This window comes from Xiphophorus maculatus, chromosome 19 (genome assembly GCF_002775205.1).
Source record: "Xiphophorus maculatus strain JP 163 A chromosome 19, X_maculatus-5.0-male, whole genome shotgun sequence".
NCBI lineage: Eukaryota > Metazoa > Chordata > Actinopteri > Cyprinodontiformes > Poeciliidae > Xiphophorus > Xiphophorus maculatus.
In genome coordinates, this window is record NC_036461.1 from 19,045,391 (window position 1) to 19,064,838 (window position 19,448).

At 39.5% G+C, this 19,448-nt stretch overlaps 2 protein-coding genes across 5 annotated transcripts in view; one reads left to right on the forward strand and one right to left on the reverse strand.

Annotated features, from left to right (window-relative positions):
- Positions 1-9,345, forward strand: part of ppp2r5e (protein phosphatase 2 regulatory subunit B'epsilon) — a 45,703-nt gene extending 36,358 nt beyond the window's left edge. For all 4 annotated transcript variants that reach the window (XM_023352379.1, XM_023352382.1, XM_023352381.1 and 1 more), the window contains exons 9-14: positions 461-514; positions 1,356-1,406; positions 1,488-1,607; positions 1,693-1,820; positions 5,007-5,108; positions 6,927-9,345. In XM_023352379.1, the coding sequence (XP_023208147.1) occupies positions 461-514; positions 1,356-1,406; positions 1,488-1,607; positions 1,693-1,820; positions 5,007-5,108; positions 6,927-7,026 (555 nt within the window). In that variant the 3' untranslated portion in view covers positions 7,027-9,345. The remainder of the gene's footprint in view (positions 1-460; positions 515-1,355; positions 1,407-1,487; positions 1,608-1,692; positions 1,821-5,006; positions 5,109-6,926) is intronic.
- A 3,858-nt stretch (positions 9,346-13,203) lies between these two features.
- On the reverse strand, positions 13,204-17,952 carry LOC102220983 (snRNA-activating protein complex subunit 1-like). Its single transcript, XM_005812392.3, has 10 exons — positions 17,526-17,952; positions 17,131-17,281; positions 16,900-17,040; positions 16,715-16,819; positions 16,186-16,344; positions 15,385-15,438; positions 14,838-14,900; positions 14,415-14,553; positions 13,981-14,052; positions 13,204-13,895 (listed from the first exon to the last, which is right to left on the reverse strand). Exons 1-10 carry the CDS (start codon positions 17,654-17,656, stop codon positions 13,819-13,821), a joined length of 1,092 nt encoding a protein of 363 aa, XP_005812449.1. The 5' UTR covers positions 17,657-17,952; the 3' UTR covers positions 13,204-13,818.
- Between the last annotated feature and the right edge of the window lie 1,496 nt (positions 17,953-19,448).

The following is a 19,448-nucleotide window of genomic DNA, read 5'->3' on the forward strand; positions in this document are numbered from 1 at the left end:
GGAACATTTAACCTTAGTTACCTTTTCTTGTCAGTTTGACACTGATTGGACTTTTTTATTGTGCTGCTTAGATTTTAGGATTTAAAATCGTTTTTAATTTTAACTGAACTCTGATCAACCATGTGTTTTTTCAAGTGATATTCTATTAAAGATATCATTGGATATTATTGGACTTATTTGATGCCTGTTCAGGGGGAAGCACCAGTTTTGAAACTTGAAATGTTTTGTTTTTAAACACTTCATTTTTAGGTTTTGTTTAAATAACGAGGTTTTGTTTCTGGAGGTAGAGTGGATTACAAATTTACAAAGTTGGGAAACAAACAGCTTCTGAATCTTTGATTTTCTGATCTCTTGAATAGTTGTAGGTTTTATCAAACCAACCTGATGATTTAAGCTCTGCAATCTACCTAACCAATTTGAAATAACTGGTATTAAAGCTTGAACTCTTCTCTTTTTACAGTTGGCTTATTGCATTGTACAGTTCTTAGAGAAAGACCCGACATTAACAGAACCAGTAAGTATCACTACACTTCTTGTTGAATATCTGAAGTGAATATACTACAGCTGGCTTCACACCAGATATTCACTATGCTTATATCATTGCTGAATAGATCACTAATGTTCCAATAATAAAGAATAGTGGGGGTGTGGATGGCTAAAGCTACCTGGGTTTTTCATCCGTCCTGACACTTTCCCAGTGATCCTCTTTAGCTTACTGTAGCCATCCTACAGGATTCCTGAACAATACACCAGGATAGAGTTCATCATTCCCACTAACCCGGTCCTGTAATTAAACTCTAATTCACTTGTCTAGAAAGTTTGGTTTGTTTGAGGAGGTCTGAATGTACAATCGAACTCTGATGCGGAACAAAAAAGTGATCTCCGGTCCACCTAAAACGTTGGTTTCAGTTGACGTAAACTCTGGTACAGTTCAAATGTGTGTGTACGCCAAGCAGACCAGAAACTGCTCCAGAAACAGGAAGTGGACTGCAGCGCTGTCAGCTGGCTCCTCGCCACCTCTCACCCCACCTGCCCCGCCCCGCCCTAGTGGGAGGCCCACCTTTTCCTGCTTGACTTTCAGTCTCAGACGTGTAGGAGCTGACTTGACTGACTTTTGTTGGCTTGATGGAACCCACAGAACTGAACCTTCTGCAAAAAGAAAAGCTGACACTCTTAGATGAGACTCTGAGGTTACCATTGAGAATACCTGCTGCTTCAGATATTCTGGGCCCTGCTTCTTGTTGACTTTCCTAAAACTACTTTCAAAGTTGTGTAGCGCCACACACACACTGCAGTTAGAATAACACAGAATTGAAACTCAAGTACGTTTCCATGTTCTCTGCCTTCTTCCTCAGGTCATCAGAGGCTTACTGAAGTTCTGGCCAAAAACATGCAGTCAAAAAGAGGTAAGGCTGCTGAAGGAAAGGACAACTATCTCTCTACACACGCTCAGTCAATAAGCAATGCTCTCCTCTGTGGTGGTTCAGGTGATGTTTCTGGGAGAGCTGGAGGAAATTCTGGATGTGATAGAGCCCACACAGTTTGTAAAGATCCAGGAGCCGCTATTCAAACAGATCTCCAGATGCGTTTCCAGCCCACATTTCCAGGTTAGTGATGTCCCATAGAAACCTGACTGCTCTGTTTGGATCTGGAGATGATTATGTGTGTGTGCACTCGCGTGCTTCTCTGTAGGTCGCAGAGCGAGCTTTGTACTACTGGAACAACGAATATATCATGAGTCTGATTGAGGAGAACTCCAGCGTCATCCTGCCCATCATGTTTGCCAGCCTGTACAGGATCTCGAAAGAGCACTGGAACCCGTGAGTCGTCTTGCACACCTTACATGAACATGAACAAACTGTCTGTTTAGGGAATTATTACACAAACCTCCCCCGGTCACTGGAGGTTTGTCCACTCCTCACTAAATCTGTCTGCAAATCAACAATAGTATTTGTTCTAGTACAGATTTCAGTGTTCCCAGAAATAATGAAAACTCAACTCAGTTAGAATGGTTACCGATGAAGGGGTGGGGCAAATAAGAACTAGAAAATAAAATATATCTGTCAGTGTCCCCTGATCAAATGTGCTACTACTAGTATGTGTGTGTAGTGCAGTACGTTTCCCTTAGTTGCTGCTGAGTACTGGGAGACTACATTACCCGCTTACTGCTACAAAAAGAAAACAAAATTCAGATAATTGGTTGGAGTGCTGCAGAAGGAGAGCCTTGTTAAGAGTACCATACCTGCAAGAACTACAACTGTGTGCATATTTACATTTTAAGCTTACAAATCTAGGTATAGTGATTAATCATACAAAAACAATCTACATTTAATGACACTTATGGCTGGAGGAAACAACTTTTTGTTTAAAATGTCAGTCAGTCAGTGATGGGAGAAAAACATGTTGACATATGTCTCATCCTGTAAACACCTGTAAAATTTAACTCATTACATAAAAACTAAGCTGGGTTTTCTAGCACAAGACAAAGTGATGACAATCTCCCTCCCCCGGTCACTGGAGGTTTGTCCACTCCTCATTAGCCTTAGCATTCATGACAGACTCTGGCCCTGTCCCAATACTCGCACTCCCTCTCTCGTTCCGCCCTTGTGTCCTTCAAAAGCGCGTTCATGTTGAAGGGTTTGAGTGCGTAGTGTGTACCACATTCTCCACATCCAATAAACTGAGCAGAAAAAAGAAGAAATAAAGAATAGTCACAAACTAACTGTGAGGAAAGTAAAATAAAATGTCACAAATGCAAGACAAATCTTTAATTAAGATATTAACATATTGGTATAAAAATTGGGCATTTGTGATGTTGCAATGTTTAAACACTCTTGGATAAAATTATTTCACTTTAAAAATGGAGATTATTTTTTTTAGAAAGCAGTATTTGTGAATAAAACTTATCCAGAGGAATAAATATATCATGATTTAACTCTTCAGTCCCTGTTAGAAGACCAAATTTTATTATATTAAAACTTAAAGATGGAATTGATTTCTAGCAAAATATCCACTTTTGAAAATCTTTCTAAAAACATTAATGAAGTCTCAATTGAAAAAGGTGTATGGTCTCAAAATCTCAGTCACAAAACACACAGAAATTTATATTTATTTCGAATTTCTTTTGCAGAAAGTCACTATAGGGAAAACTTTATACATAATTATGAAATTAATATCTAAAGTTTTTTGTGGGAGTGTAGTAGAAAGCTATTTGGTTCTTATTTTCCTTAGAGATATCATTATGATTTTTAAAGAATTGTTTTCTTCTCAGGGTAGAGAAGAAAACTGATGTCAGAGTTCCTTTTGAATTTCTTGTAAAGTTTTTGGTCTATAAAGTCACAACATTCATAGTTTCTTTTAAAAAGGACATTTTAGTTCCATTAGTCTTTTTATTTTTCAACTGTAGCATCAGGCATTTTTTTATATATATGTCATATGTTTGTCCTTAACTTGATCTTTATTAGCTCCACTTTATACCAAGCTGACCTTTGGCTGCATAAGAGATTGTTTTTATGCGTAAAAAAATCATGTCTCTAGTCAAATGGCAGACGGTTAAATTGAATATTAGTACAATCTAATGTGTATTTTTTGCCCTGTTGGAAATATGACAAAGTTAATTGAGCAAGCTGTCTGTTGCAAAAAAAAATTGAATAAAATCAGAAAAAATCAAAAGTAACATATTGAAAAACATTTTGTTTCTGAACATGTGATTACATAGAATTTTCTTTATTCAACAAGTCATAACTAAACACATATCTCCAACACTTAGGAAAGCAAAAATACCTTTACTGTACTTCAGGGGTGCCCAAAGCCTCGAGGGTCGGCATCCTGCACGTTTTAGTTCTTTCCCTGGTAGTACCAACAACCTTTTCAGCACGTCAATTTTCTTCTTAGGCCTTCTAACGAGCCATCATTTGATTCAGGTGTGTTAAACCAGGGAGAGAACAAAAACATGCAGGACGCCGGCCCTTGAGGACGCCGGCCCTTGAGGACGCCGGCCCTTGAGGATCGATTTTGCTGTACATTTAAAATAATTTGTTTTGTTGTAATTGTACTTTATACCAGCACAAATGCCTAAAGAGTGACCAGTCCCTCCATTTTGGACGTTGAAGTTACGAAACGGGCATTCTGTCCCAATTCTCACATTTTTGCTGCTTCTAAAGCTGCACACTTGAACCCTTAGGTGCACTTGACTGAATCCACACTTCACAGAGGGGCATAGGGTGTGCACTGAGCATTGGGACCGGGCCTCTGTTGGGGTGAATCAGATGTAGCGGAGTGGGGAGCTGTGATTGACAGCACTAAGACCCACCTCCTGGCTCTGATTGGTAGTTTCTGACCAATGCTGTATTTCTGTAGATGGCAGCAGGACTACAGGGTTGTCTCCATTTTTCACAGATCTGTCTCTTATTACACTGTCACAACATAGTGACTGTTTTAATAAATATGTAAAAAAAAAACAAAAAAAAACATTTTTAAGTGACATACTGCAATTTTAGTTCTTAAATTTAAATGTTAAACAATTTAAGGCTTTTAATGAATCTATGGTAAAACCATTAAATCAGATTTAATAGCATTGTCATTCTTAATAAATATGTTGAAAGTATAGATTTATGGTCTGTGTTAAATTCTTAGCATTTATGGGGCCCCTGAAAGTCTGGGGGCCCCCCAAGCACCTGCCTAGTCCTGTTGTGGCTCAGGATGGCTCTGTGTCTGACCAGCATTACACGGATTGTTTTAAGATCAAGCCAACAACTGATCACTTAGCTAGGATCTAACTGAAGAGCAAAAATGTACATCATTTATATAAATTCCATTTTTTGGGTTTGCTTTTTTAAGACTACAGTTGAGTGTTTTAGTACCAACCGAGACTTCAGTGAGTCTGTGGTGGAGCGCCCCCATCGGGGCAAACCCTGTTCTACCATAGAAATGATGCATTGACCTTTTGTACTTCTTTCTCTAATGTGGAAGAGTCTATTCTGAAGTGTCTGTCCATTCTTTCCCAGGGCCATCGTAGCGCTGGTGTACAATGTCCTAAAGGCCTTCATGGAAATGAACAGTACCTTATTCGATGAGCTCACCGCCACCTACAAGTCAGACCGTCAGCGGTAAGAGCCCAGAATCCTGCCATGCAGCAGAAGCATGCAGAACACTCACAGTCAGACTGAAGCAACATTTTGGTTTCGGTTATGCACCTACACTGCTAAAGTATTCACGGCTTCACGCTCCATCTTTTCTGCATTTTATGACGTTCTAATAACAAACTTGTCACTAGAAGTGTATTTGACGGACCTTCACAGTGTTTCATAACTGTGAAGTGGAAGGAAAATATGTGGTCTTCATAAATAACAGTTAGGTGTGGTGTCCCTGCCTGACTGTGGCAACCCCAATTAAAATCCTGAGCAACCCATCTACTTCCGACGCATGTACATATGTACATTGACGTTCTACTGTATATAGACTGTAAGTGAATGATTTACATGAGAAAAGGAAGAATTTAAAAGTATGATATGTCCACTTTAAATTTCCCTTGTAATCAAAGTATTTTTTAATTTAAATTGATTTTTCATCCAGTGTAACAGAATTTAAGCCTCTTTGCACAGAAATCTGGTGTTGAACTGCTGGACTAGTTCTACACCACATGGTACCACACTCCTCACCATGAGTCATTTGCTACACATGCTACTTTGTGAAACTGACTCAGACTCATAAAATATTGAAGTTTGTGGTTGGTATGTGACAAAATGTTTGAGTGTGAGAACTTTTGGATTAATTTGGGTTTTGTATTCCAAAACTCAAATTATTCCAGTCCAGGAATCTTTAGGGGCCTCATGTATAAAGCGTGCGTATGCACAAAAAATGTGCAGCGTAAATGTTTTACTCACAAGTCGGCATGTATAAAAATGAACGTGAAGTGAAAGTTTGCATAAATATATGCAAACTTTTGACCTGCCATGAAAATGTGCGGCAGCCACGCAAACTTTTTTTGTGGACAATATCAAACTACAAAGCATCAAAACTCATCTAGTTGCACTGAAATCTGACTACATTCAGTGTTTTTTAGACCGAGAAACATCAAACCCGACGTTTTTCATGATTAATATTTTATTGTTTAAACCCAAACAATGGAACTGATCAACATTTATCTTGAGATCTAACACACACACAAAATAAAGAAAATAAAAATAAAAGTATGTGAAAACCTCACTCAAATGTAAAAAGTACATTTCCTCAGTTTTTGTCTCATAAAGATGTAATTGGTCTGTGCGCTGAAGTGCGTGAAATACATTTGTGGGGTAATTTCATTCTCACTGAAAAAGAAAACAGTGTTGGATCAGGATATTAACTCCAAACTTGTCAGGTTGATTATTTTTAAGGTGATCAAGGTGTGTATGCAATCACACGTCTATAAGTAGCTGCGCAACGCTGTGTAATTGAGGAGTGCTTTGGCTCTGATGGAGAACATCGTCATTGGAAGGATTCAGAGGGAGCGATTGATCAGAGATCATATTGATCTGCTGGGAAATGTTGATGGTGGTTTATTATCGTTTAGATTAATCCAGACTGATCATCCTGGAGCTCTGAGCAAAGCTTAAGAAGGAGCCGTGCGGTACCGGTGCAACTGCAGTCATCCTTCAATGGAGCCATGCCCACTTTGTGAATGAGCCTTTATGAACAGAAAGCATCTCTATTCTGTAAATGTACAACTTGTGCACACGATTTCTCTATTTAGAATAAACGTCCGCATTCCTCACTCAAATGACTCTGACACGCTGTCTGTCTTTAAATCCCGGCTGAATGCGCTACTGTTCAAACAGTCTTAGTGTACTCTTTTATACGAAGGCCCAGGACGTTTCTAGACATGTCTACTTGTTGTGTGTGTATGCGCGTGTGTGTGTGAGCTCACACCTATTGTTCTATTTTAGTGAGAAGAAGAAGGAGAAGGAGCGTGAGGAACTGTGGAAGAAGCTGGAGGACCTGGAGCTGAAGCGGGGCCTTAGGAGTGACGGGATCATCCCCACTTAACAGAGACAGAGCCCTGCTCCCCGTTCATCCCACTCCCACTCCCTTCCACTTCAGCCATGTCTGCCCAGAGCTCGTGATACAGGCTGTGGTCTCTGGACTTCCACAGCACCGCTGGTTTCTTAATCCTTTTATTATGATTTTGTTCTGTTTTGTTTCCTCTTGTGTTTGTGCGACTTAGTTTACTGTAGATTCATCACGTCTGTTTTCATTATTTCAGCAGCACTGTAAATAATTATTTTCCCCCAATGTTATTGCAAAAAGATAAAAAAGAACAACAATAATAAAAAGGAAAAAACTGAAATGGAGAAAATGACTTGTGTGTGAGGGGAATCTAAACAAAACAAAAAAAACAAACCAGAAAGCATCAAAAAGCCGTTAGGTTCCTGGGTTTTTCTTCACCCCACTCCTCCTTTTCAGCGCATCCCACATTTAACTTTCATTTTTGCTCCTCTTGTCGGTGTCCTCTCCTGTCTGGATCGACTAGATTCAGCGTTGCCCTCCAAAAGTAGTCCTGGATGTGTGGTCTCTCGCCTGTTGGCAGGTTGTCCATCCTGCAGGAACAGACCCACTCTGTAGACGAGGCCCTTCTAAAGCCCTCTTGAGTGTGTTTACATGCATGGTCATGAACGTCACAGGAAAAGCTAAGAGATGTCTGGGTTATGTTTAGTTCAACATGTAGGCTTTCCTTTCGTTTTAGAGGAATTTGAAGATCCTGATGTGAGGATGTTTATTTTAACAGCTCCAGTACAGAATAGAAATACAGCAGGTTTGTTGATGACAGTTTGGAATCCTCTTCATTTCTGCATGAATGCACGAGTCTGCAAGCTGTTGTTGGTTGATACATTTATGTACTGAAAACCGTAGGATTTTTGGCTTTAATGCATTTAATAAATGGAAGATTATTTTTTTTAGTATTTGACCCTCTGATCACCATGTCATGTGAAAATTCTTGCTGATTGGTGCAACTGATAAACAGCCTCTGATTTTACTGATCATTGGTGAACAGCAGCAGTCAAAGACGGAATGATAATTTCCTGTCAATGCCTGATTCACTTCCTGTTGAAGTTGGTGCTCTAGCGGTCTTCAGTTAGATTCAGGGTTAATTGTTTTTCCTTTGCTTTAGTGCCATCTAGTGGTGGGAACAGCAGAAATGGCAAAAAAAAAAACCACTTTTAAAGTATATATTCTAGTTTTTAAAAAAAAGCCTCCATCAGAAATATGTGTTTAAGCCACTGTTCCGTTTTATTGTTTGTATAGTGTGTAGAGTGTTTGACCAGTTTCAGTTCATGATCATTTCTCGCTCTGTGGACTGCATGTAAACACACTCTCATTCCCTCTGTTAGAAATCTATCGGTCTCTTCATCCCTCAGTTCTTCCAGCTGTAGGAGACATGTTGGTAGCAGCCTGGTACTGGTACCAGGCTGCCGTAACTGACACACCAAGATATAAACAGGAACAAATTATAAAGTGCACCAAACTCCTCTTCCTCCTTTTTGCCACTGGGGGGCGCTGCGTTGACTTCACAGTATTACTGCAGATTAAAGACAACCCTGTACATTATTTAATGCAGTACCCTGATATTCCTGTATCTTGTAGTAATTTAGCTTTTTTTTTCTTTTTTTTGCTTAGGAATTGTGGAGAGGATTATCCAGTATATAAAGAGGTATTATGGAACAAGACTTCCTACTATACATGTTAGTGTTTTCCCCTTTTGGTATGTTAATTTTTTTGTCTCACTTTCTCCCTCTGCTCTTGGTTTTTATCTTTTCAATATTTTTTGTTCATTAGAGATATATGCATATGTATATCTTTTTTTTTTTTTTTTTTGAGGGGGAAGGGGCAAGAGTTTGAGTGGGGCAGCTAGACATGAGCTCAGAGCTCGGGATGGGCTGGGGTAGGGTGGGGTGGGGTTAAATGTGGTGAGGAAGCTTGGAGGAGATTGCGTTTAACTGTTGGGACCTGAGAGTGATCCGCCCCAACACGACCCCTTCCTCCCTTACAGAATTGATGTGTGGTGTAGAATGGCCCAGATGTAATATGATTTAAAATCTGAAAAAAAATATCAAAAGGGTTGGAAGAATACAAATGTTTAATTATTTTAAAAAAAATAAAGAGATATTAAATTAAATCTGTTTTGTGATAAAGACTGGAATGCTGTTCTGTTGTTTTTCTTTTCTCCAGTTTTAGAGTTTGATTTTCCTGAGTTATGATGTGGTTCCAGATCATTTGCCATTGTACAGATTTCTTTGTCCATGGTTTTGTATGGGGAAAGCCCCAAAAGAAAACACTGACAACATAAATTAAAAGGAAAAGGGGGAATGGTGTTCATTTGATTATTTTTTTCCTTAGAAATAAATCTATTATTGATGTTCTTCACATACTTAGAAAAATCAAGAAAACAATTCATGTTAAATCTGGGAAGAATTTATTTAAAGAGCTGGAAATTTCCCATGCAAAAATTTAGAAAGATTGCAAGATTTTTTTGTGGGAGGGGAATGTTGTTCTTATACTAAGGAAACATCCTCATCTGTTACTGTAATTTCAATTAATGCCATAAATTGAGTTCATAAAGGGAAACCCTGCTGACTCGTCACACAGAGCAATATATTTCTAAGATTTATTTCTGATTTTAATTGCGGTTTACAGCTAAGATACTTGAGAAAAAACAGGTATTTGATGCACTGTTCTTTAAATTATTCTGTCTAAAAACAATGTAATAAACCTAAACAGACATTAACAAAACTATTTGATACAATAGAAAAATAGAAGTTAATGTTTTGCATAGAAACCTCTGTTTACAACGCCATACCTCAGTTTCCTGTCCAGGGTTGAACACGCTGGTCTAATATGATATTCTAATTTTCTGAGACACTGAATTCTGCAATCAAAAATTAGTTTTTAAGGCTGAATGTCAGGCAGGAAAATCTGTTAATCTCCATTTACTCAGGTGTTGTTTGGGCCTAATGCTCAAATGCACCATGGCATGGAGGTGATCAGCCTGCGGTTCTGCATAGGCAAACTCCGATTGCTCTGATAACTGCCTTCAGATCATCTTTCTATTGACAATAGCCCATAGATTCTCTCTGGGATTAAAGTTGGTGTTTGTTGGCCACCCAGAACAGGAACATTGTGGTCATTGTAGCAGCTTTTTTGTACCTTTGGCAGTCTGAGCAGGTGCCAAGTCCTTCTAAAAAAAAATCAAATCAGCATCCCCATCCAGCTTGTCAGCAGAGGAATCATGAATAGTTCTAGAATGTTCTGGTAGACTGGAGTTAAGGTTATTTTATCAGCCTTTCTAGTAAGACCAGATCAGGGGCCTCATGTATAAAGTTTGCGTACGCCACATTTTACGCACAAGTCGGCATGTATATAAAAAAAACAAAAAACGTGGCGTGAAAGTATGCGTAAATATACGCAAACTTCTGACCTGCCATGAAGATGTGCGGGAGCCACACAAACTTATTCTGTGGACAATATCAAACTACAAAGCGTCAAAACTCACCTAGATGCACTGAAATCTGACTACATTTAGTGTTTTTTAGACCAAGAAGCATCAAACCTGATGTTTTTTTGCTTTTTTTAATGATTTTAATATTTTGTTTAAACGTAAATGACAAAACTGAACCGCGTTTGTCCTGACACAAACTAACATGCACACAAAATAAAGAAAACCAAAACAAAACGATGTGAAACCTCACTCGAATGTAAAAAAATTCCTCAGTTTTTGTCTCATGAAGATGTAACGCATTGGTCCGTGCGCCGAAGCGCACGAATCTGAGGTAATTTCACTCCGACTGAAAAAGAAAAAGCTTGGTTGGATCAACAGATTAACTCCAAACAGGTCAGGTTTGATCATTTTTAAGGTGATCAAGGTGTGTATGCAATCACACGTCTATAAGTAGCTGCGCAACGCTGTGTAATTGAGGAGTGCTTTGGCTCTGATGGAGAACATCGTCATTGGAAGGATTCAGAGGGAGCGATTGATCAGAGATCATATTGATCTGCTGGGAAATGTTGATGGTGGTTTATTATTGTTTAGATCAGGGGTCTCAAACTCGCGGCCCGCGGGCCAACTGCGGCCCTCGGGACTATAGTTTGTGGCCCTGCCTTAATATGAAAGTTTAATGTTAGTGGGCCCGCGAGTTTGATATAATTGGCACTTTTCAGTGTTGTGTGCTGAGCTGCACGAACTTACCAATCACGGTGGAGTATATTGCTCTCGGGGGCAGGACATCGGCCGGGCCTATTTGCATTTTCTATTTGTCATTATTTGCATGCGGTACATGCGCAATTTCCATGGCTGCTCCCTTCAGCATCCAGTCTAGACCCGGAAGTTGCTGATCAGTGTAACGTAATTAAGGTTAGGCGCTGTAACGCTTGGGTTGTGTTTAAGGGAGGAGAGGAGGCGGCAGATTCATCAGGACGGTCAAAAACTCACAACCACACTGGTACTGGGAATTCCACAGTGTTGTCCTTTAATAAATACGCTCTTCACCAACCTTACAAAGCCCGGCTGAACGGCTTCTATATTATCAGACATGAAAATTGAGCAGCGTCCAAACAACCCGTAACATTACTATAAAGTTAGGGAACTAACATGTCCGTCTAGCACTTTTCTCCCACGCTCTCTACAGAGAAGCCGTGGCGCATACTTCTGACATCATTAGCGATACTAGAGTATCTTAAAGAGACACTACACAATTACGGCTGTTACAGCGCCTGACTACGGCCAAATATGGTAATAGGCAATCAGAAAGGTTCGGCTGAGGAGACCGTGTGTGTGAATGCGGCCCAGCCTCACCCAGACTGTACCTCCAGCGGCCCCTGGGTAAATTGAGTTTGAGACCCCTGGTTTAGATTAATCCAGACTGATCATCCTGGAGCTCTGAGCAAAGCTTAAGAAGGAGCCGTGCGGTACCGGTGCAACTGCAGTCATCCTTCAATGGAGCCATGCCCACTTTGTGAATGAGCCTTTATGAACAGAAAGCATCTCTATTCTGTAATTGAATTGGTTCCAGTCTGACATAAAGAAAAGGTAACGTCTCATCAAAGCTGACAGATGTCACATATGGGGTACCCCAAGGTTCAATCCTAGAACCTCTCTTATTCAATATCTATGCTCCCACTAGTTTAGGTTTTAACAGGAAATAAGATTATGTATAACTGCAGAGATAATACACAGATTGACATTATGATGTTACTGAACCACTGAACCCATCCAAGCACTTAACAGATGCTTAGAACAGATAAATGTGCCAAACATTTCTCAGTTGAACAGAAACAAAATTGAAGTTATTATCCTTGGACACTACATCTTACATATGGAATATGTAGTCAGCACACAGCTTCAGTTATTACAGCTAGAAACTAGCAATGAAGTGCAAAATCTGGTTGTGATGATGCACTCTGACCTGAACCTGACCTGAGTCACATAAAGACACTTACAAAGTGGGCCTAGAGAAACTCATCCATGCGTTTATCTTTAAGCACATTGATTACCGCAACAGCGTCTTCACATGTCTGCCTAAAAAGAAAATCCATCCTCCAGCTGCAGTTGATTCAGAATGCTGCTGATGGCGTTCTGACTAAAACCCAGTTCTAAAGTCCTTCCACTGGCTCCCTGGAGCTCAGAAAATAGACTTTAAAATAATGTTAGTTTACAAATCACTTGATGACTTAGAACCACAATACATTAAAGATCTGCTGTTGTTGTATCAACCTTCCAGGCCTCTCAGGTTTTCTGGTTCTGCTCTGCATCAGAACCAGAATCAAACATGGAGAAGCAGCATTCAGCTTCTATGCACCACAGATCTGAAACAAACTTCCAGAAAATTGCAAAACAGCTGAAACACTGAGTTTCTTTAAATCTAGACTAAAAACCTACCTGGTTAGAGTTGCATTTGAGCCATAATAATGAAACGTTGACCAACATATTTGTGTATTCATCATTTTGAAGATGGCACTCATCAAAATGTAATGTTTATCACTGGTTTGTCAATTGTTACCTGTATGCTGTCTTTGTAATGTAAAGCACTTTGAACTGCCTTGTTACTGTCATTAATACAAATAAACTGGATTCACTGAACCGCGCGCAACAATACGAGCACCAAGCTACACCATATCACTTACTCGGCTTGTGTGAACTCATCGCAAAGTTCAAAAGCGGCAAGGCCAAAGTTGACAAAAACACTCTTTACTTTGTCACCGACACTCAGATGAGCTGAGTCAGGTGAGCTCTAATTTTTTAAGGTGTACAGATAAATGTTTGGGTGGCTGAATAACTCCCAGTATCTGTGACACAGCAGCTTTCTGGTTCTCTTTATCTCTTCATTAGAGTCGAGGGACAGAAATATTACAAACATATTAAGCTGACAGCCCTTACAAAAGTCAAAAAGCTTGTTTTTTCAGAGCAGCAGCAGCAGAGTTATGTCCAACAGTCAGCCATGAGGAAAAGGAGAGACTCCATCTCCATAGGGAAACTTCCTGTATCGAACAATTCTGATTGGTTCTTTCAAATTCTCCATCCAATCAAAGCTCATATATCCCAAACAGCCAATCCTGTATTCTGAACCTGATGTGTGTCTGGTACTCCGGTCCTTATGGGACTGTTCCTGTTCCAACTCAGCAGAGCAGTTCTGTTGGGTCATCTGAGTTCGGCCTTGAACAGGGGCCACATCTACAACATGGTGCCTTAGGCCCAACTTTGAACCACTGCTGCAGGCCTCCAGCCAGTTAACATGGAAGAAATGTTCTCCTTTTGAACAGTCAAACTTTTAAAACCAGATAAAAACATCAATGAGATGTTGATTTTGTTTGTGACTCCAGATATTCATTCAAAGACTTGAATCTTCTTTCACTTTTGATTTTTTCTGAAACGACAAAAAAGGAAAGTAAGAGGGAAGAACTAAGACAGATGGAGTCGACAGCAGATTTAAAACACATGATGGTGTTGACCTTGTAAAGCGGGCTCCAGGGTAACCAGATGGTTTATCAGGGTGGTCCTTGCAGCTTCTCTTCCCAGGTCACCTGGGAAACGCAGTCAGAGAGGATTAGTTCAGTCCAATGTGAGGTAAAAAACCTTCACTAGATGTGTAAGCAGCTATGATGGGTTCAGAGGTCAGATCTGGACCATCGTTGTGTTTTTAGGCTATGTGACCCTGAATGTCCTGAACGACACTGTGCATTAGCGAAACATGTTTCACCTCTTCAACTTTTACTAAGACATAATTCATAACATTCATGCAAAAAATACTAAAGTTAATAAAGGTAAAGGAGTTGATGGTGGTTGTTGACAGAAGCTTTAGATTCAAAGTTTTTCTGCTCAACTTGGACAAAGAGTTCTGTTTAATATTTAACCTTCATTTTATTTTGAAAGTTGACAGATTTACCTGACATGTGGATCTGCTCTTTAGTTCTGTTTTTGAGAGATGGCTTTGTCACTCTGGAATGGCGTAGCTTCAGGAAGGATTTGTCTTCCTCAGCAGGTAAATCGATCTCTACCTGACGATGGCGCCGTGACTTTACAGCCTGAAAATAGCATCACATTTTCTGATTCTTCTTCTTTGTCTTTAACTACTTCTAATTAAAAAAGGCTACAGAAGATGAATAGATACTAAAAACTAGACTCAGTAAATATGTTGCATTTTATATAATAAACTGTGACAGAAAAAGACATTACAGACAGTATAGAAGAAAACATCAATAAAAAGTTGAGTTGCTGTTAAGTTTCAGCAAAGGCTAGAAAAACTTTATACATTAAAAAATCATTTATTGAAACATTAGTCAGTGTAAGCATACCAAACAGTACACACCTCTGATGGTTCTTCATAAGCCTTAGATTTGATGGCTGCCAGGAGCGTGGCTCTGTTGGAACACTGAGGACACAAAACAACAAGTTACTGCCGGTTAAAAAGCCTGACCTGCTCATTCTGATTTTGGCCAATTCCAATATGTTTTGCCTACAATGTTACTAAATATAGGAAGTTGCTGAGTTGGCAGGGTGACTGCTCTTAACTACAAACACGCAGACATGACCTGGTGGGCCGGTCAGTCAGTCAAACCTCTTGCTGCAGAGCAGAAGAGCACTGTGGCAGATCTTTAGACCTTTGCTGACACAGATAAGATCAGGGGATAAGATCAGCTTCACATGTAAGTATCGGCTGATCACCGATTTCCCAAAATTAAGGAACCTGGAGCTGATTTATCGGTGCAACTCTACTAATTAACTGTTAATTTTAGTAAAGAACAAAAACACTTGACATCTCCTCCTCAGGGCTCCTTTAACAGCATCTAACATGAATATTAAACACATTCTTCAAACTTTAGAAGAGTGAATAATAACCCATTTTAAAAACATACCTCCTGCTGAGATGAAATCCTTTCCTGGCTGGGCTGGGCTTCACCGACTGTGTCCTTTCAAGACAAAAGGCAACAACCATTTGAGAAAAAACTGTCTTGTTCAGCTGCTGGCAGTTCTCTTTAAAGCACCTATCAATGGAGGGTGAAGTTATGTTGGACAACCGCAGATCAATGTTAGGAGACATGCACCATACAATTCACTTTCATTCTGGGATTCCTCTGCCTCCTCCTAGTGCTAACTAGAAACAACCAATCAGAGTCAGGAGGAGGGACTTAGTGCTGTCAGTCATGCCCATCATTTTTTTAAAAAAAGAACTGCCATTTTAATTTTATTTGTAGGTTTTAAAATAAAGAAAGGTTAAGATCTATCAATGAGATGTTGATATTTGTGGAAGATAAAAAAGGCATGTATTCTTAATCTCATCATTGAACAATATTCAATGAAAAATAACTTAAAAACTTGCTATAGTATTAGTATTATGTCTATATTTAAATACATTAGTAGGTTCTTTATCCATCACAATATTAAGAGCTACTGTGAAAGGAACCTCATGCTGCAGATATAATAAAACATAAGACTGAATGCATCAGATACATAATCATACAAAAAGAAACAAATTACAATGTATGCTGAAATGAGAAACAGTGCAAGAAGAAAGCCATTTCCTATTAAACAATACACTGGCTTTATCCTAAAGCTTTACTAACATATTAGTCAATGAAATGTTTAATGATTTCAATAAGATTTGGGTATAATAAGTGCTAATAGGGGTTAGAAGTGATTAAATGTGGAAAGCTCACCCTGTTCTGCTGCCAGTTGTAGAATTCCATCACAGCGCTGCAGAGCTCCGACACGATTCCACCACGGATCAGGCTGACAGACGCAGCAGCTGCTGTGGACATCTGGGAGCTGATGGATGCCTTCGTATTTTTGTACAGCTCATGGATATTTGACATTTCCTGCAAGAGTCAAATCAAAACCATTTAAGCAAAATTGATCTTTGGAGGCGAGGCAAAGCACAGCAGGCCTATTTCCAAGGCAACCAGGTGTTAGCTTAGAGTTTCCTCAAGATGTTTCAACCCCTGTCCAGAATCCTGGCTGGGCAGTAACTTACACTTGGGAACTGTGTTTTTTAAGCAAGAAGAAGAAGGGTGAAGGACGCCATCTTTGTCAAAATGGAAAAGCCCAAAAACCGGACTGAGGGGTGGAACAACCCTGTTCTGAATCCCATCATGAATCCACTGACCAAGCACACACTCACACTCTACTGCAACCGAGCCAGGTGGGGCAGGCAGGTCCTTAACTGGTGATTGGTTACTCTGAACTCACCTCACTCAGCTGAGTATTTATCAGTTCCTGAGGGCGACATGGTCGTTCCATGAACTCATCACACAGCTCTGGCTTCTCCTCAGTCCTCTTTCTGCTGTAATGAAGCTGAATGGAGACAAAGTGGAGAGTTGGGCGTAAAAGAAACCTTTTACCTCGTCAATGAGGGTTTGTGTCAGACTGCTCACCAGAGTGGGCATTGCAGTGAAGAGGAAAGCTTTGCAAGTCATAAGCTGTTGTAAGATGTAGGCAACGTCGAGGTGTTGAGCATCCAATGATTCCTTCTCAAAGTTTCTCACATCCTCCCAGTCCTTCAGGGCCACACGGATCTGCAACCAGAGATGAACCAACAGGGCAACATGATGAAAAAATGAGTAGACTGCGGTTTAAACAGAGGGGACGTGTACTGTAGTCCCGACCTGTTCTGGAGGTGAGGTGGTCTGGCAGTGGTAGAAGCTGTACAGCAGGTACAGACCACCCACACGGATCTGGAAGCTGAACGGGGGCATGAAGTAGCAGTAAGCTACGTCCAGGACCAGACGGCAGAAGGCTCGCTTGTTGTGGCTCTGTCTGTCATATGGACAAAATAAAAACCAAACAAACAAATACTGACCGTAAGGTCCCTGAAAGCTAGGAAAGGAGCAGAAAGCTTGGAAAGCAACTTCCTGTCAAAACATTAAGTTTTATCAACTTAACTACATTAATAACAGAATGTGGCAACTTCTAGAAAATTTCACTAAATGCTTGTTAAGTTTTGGGGACAGCCACTTCGATGCAAACGGTCCTAACATTAACATTAAAGTGTTTTCTGTACCTGAAGATCTGAACGAACTTCATCTCCTTCCAAATGTTGGAGAAAACCTCAAATCTGACCGACTGTGTTTGTTGGAAGCGGCTGAGCAACGCCTCACAGTCTGATTTCACAGGTTTCCGGTAGGACTCCATCTCACACTGGATTCAACAACCAGGAGCAGCAAGAGCCGATAATAACGAGCAAAAAGTTAGTCCGTCAACGTTTCATAGAAATCTATTGAGAAGTGGTGGCCGACTGGACCAGTGACACCCAGCTGGACTCAACCACGGACTCTTCGATTCTCACCACAAGTCTAGAACCGATCAGAAACCTTTCCGATGAGAATCGCCGGTTGCAAATATTCTTCTTCTTCTTTTCTATTATGTATTGCAATGATTGCAGCTACCGGATCTTCTTGTTTTCCCTTTCTTCCCTTTCTTCTTCTTCTTCTTCTTCTTTTCTATTATGGTGCATCGTAAACAACTTCAAGCTGCATACCGCCACCTACTGTACAACACTACCTCACATCCATTCAATTCTATTTTTTAATTTTGTATTATGAAGATAAATAAATAATGCTTTCTTTAATCTACATATCCTCTTTGTTTCATTCAGTTCCCAATATTCTTTTAAGACTGGATATCTGTCTTATCGTTCTTACTATTTTTCTCAGTCTCTTCCTTTCAGATTCATATATTTTATAATTCATCAGTGCATGTTCTACATTTTCTTTCTCTCCACATCCTTCACATTTATAATTTTGCCTTGTAAATTAGGCATAAAATATCCTTTAAACAGGTATGGCCTTCCCTTAATCTAATCATTATCATTTCTTCCCTTCTGTTTCTATCACTAATATTTTTAACTAACACTGACTTTTTTATTTTGTATAAATACATTCCTTTCTTACCTTTGTTCTAACTTTTTTTTGCCATATTTCTATTTCTTTACTCTTAATTTCTGATTTTCCGTCCCCTTTCCCAAAAGGAGTTGTAGTTGTTGTTGCTGCCTCTAAAGCCCTTTTAGCTCATTTTTCTGGCTTTTCATGGCCTTTTCCTCCTTTGTGTGCTGGTACCAACAGAAAAAATATCAGTTTTTCTAAATTTTTAACCTAAATAAACTGTGCCGAATTTCTAATACTATATTTTTCCTGTATTTCCTTTTCCATGAGTACTTTCTATTACTGCTTTGGAACCTGTGTACATCACCACCCTGTCTGGTCGAACCTCCTCTACTTACTGTGAGCTTATTATGACTGCCACCATCTCAGCTGTAAAAACAAACAGTTTGGAAATGTATTTTAAACTCTGGAATAAATATTACGCTTTCCGCACTTCTCTTTGTGCTCTTAGAACCATCTTAATATATTCCAAAGTAATTGAAATATGAGTTTCTTAAGTACATATACATTTTTACACCTACTTCATTTAGATTCTAATAATTTTTCAGTTTTCATGTCTATACATTTACTTTGGGATATAGCCATGGAGGAATAGCACTAATCAGAGTAAACTGCACATTTTCCTTAGCCTCTAGACCAGTGGTTCTCAAACTTTTTTCAGTGATGTACCCCCTTAAAAATATATTTTTAGTCAAGTACCCCCTGACACGGGCAAAACATTTTTGGAATAAAAAAGAGGTACATTGCTGTAAATACCCTGTAAATACTGAATATAAAATTCAGTGCATGAACACACATTTATATTTTATTGAACTTTTTACAAAATAATTTTTCCCAAGACTTATTATGAGGAGCCTACTGATTTTTTAAAGATATATTGAAAAGCTTCACGTACCCCCTGCAGTACCTCCACGTACCCCAAGGGGTACGCGTACCCCCATTTGAGAACCACTGCTCTAGACACAACCATGTCTGTATGGCATCTTTGAATGTAAATAGAGCAAAGTTGGAAAAAGTAGCTTTATTTCTGAGGGAGTTTTGCG

Coding starts and splice junctions, on each gene's coding strand:
- LOC102220983 (XM_005812392.3), bottom strand. CDS start 17,656: ATGGAGTCCTACCGGAAACCTGTGAAATCAGACTGTGAGGCGTTGCTC. Junction 17,282..17,525: donor AAGTTCGTTCAGATCTTCAG/GTACAGAAAACA, acceptor TCCATATGACAG/ACAGAGCCACAACAAGCGAG. Junction 16,345..16,714: donor TAAATACTCAGCTGAGTGAG/GTGAGTTCAGAG, acceptor TGACTCTTGCAG/GAAATGTCAAATATCCATGA.